The sequence below is a fragment of the Acomys russatus genome, chromosome 7, assembly GCF_903995435.1.
Source record: "Acomys russatus chromosome 7, mAcoRus1.1, whole genome shotgun sequence".
In the NCBI taxonomy this organism is placed as follows: domain Eukaryota; kingdom Metazoa; phylum Chordata; class Mammalia; order Rodentia; family Muridae; genus Acomys; species Acomys russatus.
The window spans coordinates 59,754,285-59,763,515 of record NC_067143.1 but is presented as its reverse complement, the minus strand read 5'-3'; the positions used below and the strand labels follow the sequence as shown (position 1 = coordinate 59,763,515).

General features: G+C 43.4%; 1 protein-coding gene across 2 annotated transcripts in view; it reads right to left on the bottom strand.

Annotated features, from left to right (window-relative positions):
- Nucleotides 1-9,231, bottom strand: part of Swap70 (switching B cell complex subunit SWAP70) — a 64,486-nt gene that overhangs the window by 14,963 nt on the left and 40,292 nt on the right. The window contains exons 1-4 of one of the 2 annotated variants that reach the window (XM_051149217.1): nucleotides 7,543-7,808; nucleotides 4,019-4,246; nucleotides 2,274-2,420; nucleotides 345-453 (exon numbers count right to left, since the gene is read on the bottom strand). In XM_051149217.1, coding sequence (XP_051005174.1) covers nucleotides 345-453; nucleotides 2,274-2,420; nucleotides 4,019-4,246; nucleotides 7,543-7,617 — 559 coding nt within the window. In that variant the 5' untranslated portion in view covers nucleotides 7,618-7,808. Of the gene's footprint in view, nucleotides 1-344; nucleotides 454-2,273; nucleotides 2,421-4,018; nucleotides 4,247-7,542; nucleotides 7,809-9,231 lie in introns of those variants that run through there. The other variant, XM_051149216.1, reaches the window with a different exon arrangement.

The following is a 9,231-nucleotide window of genomic DNA, read 5'->3' as shown; positions in this document are numbered from 1 at the left end:
AAAAGTTGGGACCTAAAATCGTTTTATCCTCATAAAGTCAGAATGCAAATAAACTGCCCCTCCCAAAAAAAGAGGGAACTCATACTCAGTTTTCTTTCGCATGTAGCAGTAACCATGACATGAGGAAACAAAACTGTGATAGCGTCTGTGAGGTTTGAAAACACAAAGTTGGAGCACTCATGGCTTTATTTTTAGGCAGGGTCTAAAGTAGTCTAGGCTGGCTTGGAACTTCAGGTAGACTCCGTGTAGTTTCCTGTTTCTGTGTAGATCCTCCTGTTTCTACCTGTGTCCGTGCTCAGTTCTGCTCTCAAGTTTTATCTCAGAAAATAATAAAAATGTCCTACCCTGAATCCACTCTTGTTTCTTCTTCTTATCCGAGGCACTGATTTCAAAGGTCTTATCAAAGCATTTTATTAGAAAAAGGCATTTCTTTCCGTCTTTGTCAGGCAGAGACTAAAACAGAGACCGTGATTAGTTTTTTACATTTTTATTGTTTTTTTGTTTGTGTTAGATTATTAAAAAGCAACTGGAGAGAGGGGGGGGGGGGCGGAGGGAGCGCAAGCGCAGAAAGAGATGTGGTCTGACCTTACCTGGGACCACAACAAGGGGCATCATTTTCACCCTCATGTGTGGATGCCAAAACAATAGTATGTGGCCTCTTATAGAGGTGAAAATGACTCCCATAGTCCCTGAGGGAAGCTGTGAAGTGTGGTCGCTCAGCAGGAAACTAGCAGTTTCTTTATGGTGACAGGGTCTCACAATACCTCAGCCTCCCAAGTGCAGGACTGCAGGCATGTGCCACCACGCCTGGCTTAAAGCTGCTTCTTATGTATTTCAATTCATTTCCTAACTGCATAACCATAACTGAAGCTCAATGCCAGGGAAAACCAGTGCAAATGTCTGACCGACTAGTGCTGTGTCCCAGGCAGCCTCACGTATGGGTTACAGTGACAATGCGGGATGCCACATCTACAAAGGAAGAACTTCAGGCCCTGGTGAGGACCAGAGGACCCCCTGGCTCTTACACTTGAGCATGTCCCCTGCAGGAACCCTGGCAGGAACACACACATAACTCTTACAGGAGACCTCTGCCTGCTGTGGCTTCTTCTTACACCTGGGCTGTTACTGCTGCTGCCCTGTGCTTTTTGGCCTCTATCTTTATGAGCAAAATAGTGGAGCTCATGGAGAACTTACAGGTCTCAGTTTAGTTGAATATAAGCAAACCCCTTGGTCAGTATAGCTTACCCCAATGCAGTAATATATATCTCTATGTGAGTGTGGGATTACAGAGGTGTGGCATCTTCCCTCACGAGGCCCCCACACACAAAAAAATTATGTTCTTGAGGACTTTACATCTTTATAGAATTAATAGCTATAAAATATATCACTCAAGGCAGGCATAGAGGCTCACACTTGTAATCCCAGTACTGTGTAAGAGGCAGAAGAATCCAGAGTTCATGGCTATAGCAAGTTTAAAGCCACTCAGACTATGTGAGATCCTGTCTCATAAATAAATAAATGCATCCTGTCTCAAAAAGAAAATTTTTAAAAATGAAGTGTGGTAACACTTGCCTTTAATCCCTACACCTGGGGTAGAAGAGGCAGGAGAGTAAGGAATTCAAGGTTATCCCTAACTACATAGTGACGTCACATAAGTCCCTATCTTCCCAAACAAAGAAAATATTGCCCAAAATATTTAATGTTAATGATCCATTTTCTTCTATTTGCTTTATTTACAAATCCCTAGATCTTTAGTGTATTGACAATTTCCAATATCATCTTACTGCTTTTTTTTTTTTTTTTTTTTTGCCTTTTTTTTTTCTCTCCGTTTTTCAAGACAGGGTTTCTCTGTGTAGCCTTGGCTGTCCTGGACTCACTTTGTAGACCAGGCTGGCCTTGAACTCACATCGATCCCCCTGCCTCTGCCTCCCTAGTGCTGAGATTACAGGCATGTGCCACCATGCCCGGCTCATTTTTTGCCTTTTTAATGACTTGATTTTACTCAATAAATGATTCCTTAAATACAAATCTCCCCGATTTAATCCTTATGCTTTATTCACAAGCATAAGACAGAAAAAAAATCCATATTAGGTACACATCTTGTCAGCTGTCTTTAGTTTTTGGTGTGGAAGTCACAGCAACTACACTTCATTCTGGCAATGTCCACATGGGGATTATTTGAAGGTTTAGTGAGGAAGAGCGGGGTTGGGAAAGTCCACGGGCAGCAGGGGGCAGCAGAGGGCTAGCGTGCAGACAGGCCGCGGCGCACTCACCTCTACACAGCAGTTTTCATCCAGGAGGATGTCTCCTTTCTTGTCTTTCAGATCCTCGCTCACATAGTAGGAAATTATGTTCGGTTTTAATACAAACCAGCGCTCGGTCCAGTTTTTCCGTTTGTGGCCTTTTTTCATCATGTAACCCTATGGCAGATTAACCCTAATGTAAGCATGTGCCTTCACGTTGGGAGCTGACCAGCTCCATTTCTGATACCTGGCCCAAGATACACTAATGCCAAAGGTTTTCACCTGCGTGGACCGTGGACTGGAATCTGGGAATCTATGAAGGCCAGAGGCATGATCCTCAGTGAAAATCACATCGCCACGCACAGGTTTGTATGTAATTTTAGGCATTTTAAGGAAGTCTCCGCAAGTGACATACAGATAACAGAACTTTTGGATTAATAAATAGTGAATTTTCCTAAACTGCCTTACCTTTTAAGACGTTAATTGAAATATTTATAGGTAAACGGAAATGTCTGGGGTGTGCACCAAAAGGAGACATAAAGGCGTGTGGACAGAGAGGTGCCACCTACCTCCTTGTAATATCAAAAGCCTATCCAAGCTAAGCCATAGTTGATGCTTTCTGATGGAAAAAGAGCACGGACAATAAAAATCACCTAGTGAAAAAGGCACCAACGAAGGAGAGCTGAAGGCAGAGTTGTGTGATACACTGACGTAAGATGCTTGAAAGACCTGGATCACACCTAAGCAGCGCATACCTTCATCCCCAGCAGGCGGGTCTGAGGCGAGGCCAGCCTGGTCTACACAGTGCGTTCCAGGCCAGCCGGAGCTAGGGTGAGATCCTGTCTCAAAACAGACAAGACAGATGTACTATTTAATAAGTATTTAATTTCCTACATGTATACTAGACACTAGGCTAGGAGCTGAGAAAACAAAAATAGTCTATTAAGATAAATAAATGCAACTTTGCTATATGAAAGTATCTTTCTCTAACAGTAAAGGTATTTTTCTAATTCTGTAAAAACACTGGGAAACCATGCAGTATTTTTGAAAAATATAGAAAAAAAAGAAAGTAAAATTCACCAAAGTCATGCAGGCCAGAGGTGGTACACGTTAGTGAGCATCCTTCTGGACAGCTCCACACACCTGCTGTGGTACACGGCAAGCAGAAGCTACAGAAGCTCACTGCTCTGTGGCCTGTTATTTCTACTGAACAACATACCACAGGCGTCTTTCCACATCAGTGGGTACAGGATTACATATGACATGAAGGACTTTTTAAAAATAGTTTTAAGGCCGGGCATGGTGGTGCACACCTTTAATCCCAGCACTCGGGGAGGTAGAGGCAGGCCAGCCTGGTCTACAGAGTGAGTCCAGGACAGCCAAGACAGGAAAACCCTGTCTCGGGAAAACAAACAAACAAACAAACAAACAAAACCAACAACAATCCTTGTGCTAGTAATTCTTTAAAAGAAGCGCCTAGGACCGGCATATACATAGCTCAGTTGTAGAGCACTTGCATGAATACATGATGCCTTGGTTCAGCTCTCAATATCCCTCCAGGGTGGGGTGACTCCTAAAAGTCTAATAACAAAATGGAAAACTTTATTCTTGTTCTAAGTCATTTAAGGAGTATAAATGACTTATACCATCTACACAGAAAAGGAGGGAGGAAGAAGAAAGGAGCGCGGGGTGGGGGGTGGGGGGGGGGAGAAGGCTATTTGGTTTCAAACATCAGATTCTAAAGGTTAAGGAGAGTAGTCTTACAGCTTTCTTACCTGTTTCAATACATCTAAAATGAGCTCGTTGAAGACTTCATTAACGGCCATAGACACCGTCTGACGATCCATGCCCTTGCTAAATTGTCCATTCCCAATTAGCTCAATCAGCTCCCATGCAGAAAGGCCATCTTTACTGTCCTCGAAGCCTATTTTGTAATGTTCAAATTCTTCTTGTTGCCAGCCTCCTCCCATAGCCTCTGTAAGTTTCTTAAGCAGGTATTCAATCTGCAGGGGGAAATTTTTAATTATTTCCTTTTATTTAGTTTTTTTTTTTTTCCCCTCCCCCAGACAGGGTCTCTCTGTATAGCCTTGGCTGCCCTGGAACTTTCTCTGTGGACCAGGCTGGCCTCCAACTCAGAAATTCCCCAGCTTTTGCCTCTGAGTGCTAGGATTAAAGGCATTCGTCACCACCATACAGCTATTCTTTCTTTTTTTTTTTTGAGACAGGGTTTCTCTGTGTGTATCTCTGGCTGTCCTGGACTCACTTTGCAGACCAGGCTGACCTTGAACTCACAGTAATCCACCTGCCTCTGCCTTCTGAGTGCTGGGATTAAAGGCGTGCGCCACCACGCCTGGCTCTTATTTCCTATTTTTAAACATAGGTATTAATTTGTGTAATTCACACTGTTGGGATCAATTCAGAAAACATTCTTTATATTTCTTTAAAGAAACTCTCCTTGCTACACATGAAACACCGGTGTTTGCGCTCTGCTGGCTTAGTAAACAAATCAAAACTTGAAGCCAGGTGGTAGTTGCAGCAGCAGCAATGCACATCTTTAATTCCAACACTCGGCAGGCAAAGGCAGGCAGATCTCGGTGAGTTCCAGGACAGCCTGCTCTACAGAGCAAGTTTTAGGACAGCCAGGGCTACAGAGAGAAACCCTGTCTTCCCCCCACCACCCTCCAAAAAAATAACTTGACAACCCAGACTTGTACGTTATGTCTGTATGCATACAGAGCTAAGGAAAGCTACAAATACACCATACACAAACTAATCACTGTCACACTGTCACCTCACCCCTCTCTTTGGGTAAATACTTCAATATATGAAGAATATTAATCTTTTCTTCCTTGTTTTATTTAGAGACAGGGTCTCATGGAGCCCAGGAACCCCCTAGGTAGCCAAGAATGACCCTGAACTGGTTCTCCTGCCCCCCATCTCCGCTGTACTGACTTAGTGAAGCATGGGCCACCAGCGGCTGGCCCTGCACACAAATCTCACCGAGCATGCAAGGGTTAAATTAAGTAACCATCTCAAGTGCAGGAATTATTCCCTAATTTACAGACTTGCTATGTAAGCCAACTGCTTCTTTCCACTAGAACACTAATGATGTTTATTTACTAAATCCTTACTAAACATCAGACATTATCTCGGAAAATAGCTGGGGGAGGGGAGGGGGGAAGGGGGAGGACGGCAGTGACACAGAAGAAGATGGCATCGCTTATCTTCTCAACAACCCAGAGCACTAAAGTTTTCTTAAACACTATGCCTCTCTACCCTCTCCGCCCCCCCCCCCAGTGGTCCCTCTCTATCTGAGATGTTGCTGGAGCCCACTCAGTGTAAAAACTGATGGGTTTGACTGCGACAATTCCACACACGTGTACTTGGCTCACGTTTATCCCAGGTCATGTCCTTTCTGACCCGCTCCCCTCATTACTGATTTCAGCTGGAGCAATACCTACCGTCTACAAAACCCCGCGCCAGGACTCTAGGTCCCCACCAAGTAGGTAAAGCAGTAACAATATGCTACGGGCGTTATTCCCGAGATCGGTGTTTTTACTATGAATTCAGCCAGTATTTTTTTTGCAATGCAATGAAAAATATTTTGATTCAACCACAATAGAGCCAGATATGGTTTTACAACAAAGTTTTTGTGTGCACATACTTGTTTGTGCTGGGTCAGGAAATAAAATGCTTATCTTCCTATAATATTGAAATGGAAAGAAAATGTTTATCTGGGCATGATGACACACATCTTTAATCCCAGCACGTAGAAGATTGGGGCAGAGCTGTTTCAGGCTATCCAGGGCTACATGGTGAGGCTCTGTCTCCAAAAATAAAAAAAAGTATTAATAAAATAAAAATAAAAACCCACAGAAGAAGGAGGAGAAAGAAAGTACAGCATTTCCAGATGGTTCACAAACGTCCCTCTTCCATCTTGCTTCGAGCCTCGTATCTCTGGCATCTCCCGCTCTTTGGAGGCCATGCTGTTTTAACAGGTTCCCTCACCCTGACCCAGCACACTTGCTCTACCCAAGCCTGGGGCAGGCGCTGCGTCCTCTCCTGTGTCAGTGCAGTTAGTGTGCTACGCTCCATTTTCCAACCCCCATGTGCTGTTCCACCTTTTCCTGAGCTCCTCACAGCAGCCCGGCAGGGGACCTAAAACACAGCAGACACAACTAACCCCCACAGTGAACCAGGCTGCGCTCCAGTGTCTTCATCTGTGAGATGGAGGTAACAACAGTCATCGCATAGAAAGATAAAGACACACAGCGAACAGTCTGCACAAAGCTACCCAGCACCTTATATGGTCACTTAGAATTTCTTGGAGAAGCAAAGAATACAAAGTTAAACTGGCCTGTGGCTTCACCTACATGAACACCACACAGACTCTCTGGCAAACATTTGTCAAAAACACATAAAATATTCAATTACAAATAAGACTTGGATTTTTTTTTCCTTTTTTATTCTTTGCGTCCCCATTACCGTGATGCTAACGCTGTTTGTGAAATAAAGTTTAACAGGAAAATCAGGCAAAGAGATTTATTTACATTACTAAGTACCACAAGTTCAAAATCATCCCAAGTTCTAAAGACTTCCTTTAACGACAGAGCTACTTTCAGATGAAGATTGAGGAGGCCTTGAAAAGTGCGAGAGGTGTCAATAACGTTATGTACAGAGGAGAAGCCCACGCAGGCCATTCCTGGCTCCTGTTGAAGATACATATCACTTACTGTTTAGACGCTCGTATCTTTAAAGGAGTGGTGGGGAGGACAGGAAGAGATGAGGAAAGATAAAGAGAGAGAGAGAGAGAGAGAAAAGATAACAGGAAAAATTATTAAAGTCAGAAGAGACTGAAAACAGAATAACAAGTTTTAGAAAGAAAGAAAGAAAGAAAGAAAGAAAGAAAGAAAGAAAGAAAGAAAAAGACAGTAAGAGTCAGGTTGGTAACAGAAGGATCAAAACCATCCCCAGCTAAATAGTGAATCCAAGGCCAGCCTGAGCTACCTGAGACTCAGTTTACCTTCCATTCATGTAATAAGAGATACTTAGATTAACAGTTGTCCAAGGCGGCATCAGCATACACACAAGTTTTAACTCCCCAAGCGTGCCCAAAAGAAGACTCTAGGGTGCTGACTGTGACTTGGCTGATTGAGGAAATACTAACACAGCCAGACACCTCACCAACACAGTGAGGGAAGCGCGCGTGTTCTGCCCACGTGTGTACAGGATGAAGGACTACAGTGGGTTTGCCAAGAAGCTGCAGCCCATGACATCTGCACAAGTAGCCTTAGCTTACCCGCCGCTCTGAAGGAGGCCAAGCCGGCCACGTTCCAGCTCTGGGCTCCTTTGGTTGGCAACTCAGAAAGAGCATGTTAGTGACAACTCAATTAAAACAGCCTCCCAAGTTCATCTGGAACCTTCCTAACGGTGCCTCTCAGACTTTCAGTCCCAGCACCAACGAGCTGTCCCTCCCAGCAACAGTGTCTTTTTCCTGTTGACTTCTGACTTAACACAACCCAAGGGCAGAAGGACCTTTTGACCATGTGGGCCAAAGAAACGCATTGTCATGCTCCACTGTTCAAGTAAACTACATAACGAGTCACGTGCCCAGGCTGGTTGCAGCAGCCCACATTAATTCTAAGGCTCATTCAAGTTCAGGAAGCAGCCTGCTTCCTCCTTCCAAGCAGATTTCACCAAAAATAACAAAGAAAAGATTTCAGGCTGAATGTGATTTTTCTAGGCCTCTGGCTTGGGTTTTTATTCTGTTGGAAAGCTCTCTCTGTCACTGAAGGGACAAGCCTAGGTTTTACCTCACTTGAGAATGTTGAGTGACTGTTCCAGCAGCAAACTGTCTCTGTCATCTTCTCCTTTGGGAAGCTGCTAGCCTGCACTCCCTGTGTACTCAGGTAATTAATTTTATTCCTTCTGAAGTCTCTGATGGGGTTGGAGACCAGATAGTTTAGTTTTAGAATTAAGCTTAGTTGTTTAGGTGTTAAGATGCTTTTAGGTCTAGATAGATGTTTTAAGTTGATAAAGATGAGATATGATAGATATTGATTTACATTCAGAATTTTAGATTCACCAAGATAGGAAAGATGTTTTCTTCAAGAGTGCCAAATACACATAGCCAAAACACTATGAATGTAACATTTATATAATTCCTGATTGTTTCATGATTCTTCTAGCTGTAGGTAGTATATTGTATTTACATGTAATAATATAAATGTATATGTAAAAAAATTCATTAAAAAAAATCTCTTTAAAACTATTTCAAGTTTGAGTTTTCACTGCAGCAAGGCAATTCTTCTACGTGTGTGACAGACACATCCTGTTTTGTTCTTGGTTCTGTGGGAAATGACACTAGTAAAAACTATACTTTACAGGCACATGTTTCCAGGAATATCACCAGAAGAAAATGTGGAACCAACTCAAAGGAGATCACCATCTCTTGTTTGTTTGTTTGTTGGGGAGTAGTTTTGGGGGTTTTTTGTTTTGTTTTGTTTTGTCTTGTTTTTTGTCTGGTTTGGTTTGGTTGTGGGTTTTGGTTTGTTTGTTTTGGTTTTTTTTTTTTCAAGACAGGGTTTCTCTGTGTAGCCTTGGTTATCTTGGACTCGCTTTGTAGACCAGGCTGGCCTCGAACTCACAGAGATCCACCTACCTCTGCCTCCTGAGTGCTGGGATTACAGGTGTGAGCCACCGGGCCTGGTTTGAGATCACCATCTCTGGACAAACATGCCAAGAGAAACATCTTGGCTTTGCCATGTAAGTTAGATATGTATCTAACAGTCTTGGCATGCATCATGGGTGCTGGGAAACTGAATCAAATGAGTGATGTTAGACAGTGTCAGCTGAGGCACAGGGCAACAGGCCCTTGGACTCTGCTGGGTGTGACAGAACATATGTTATCACTTAGCACTTGGGGGTGGAGGCAGGGGAACAGCCACAAGTTTGAGGCCAGCCCAGGCTTCACTGTGAAATCATATCT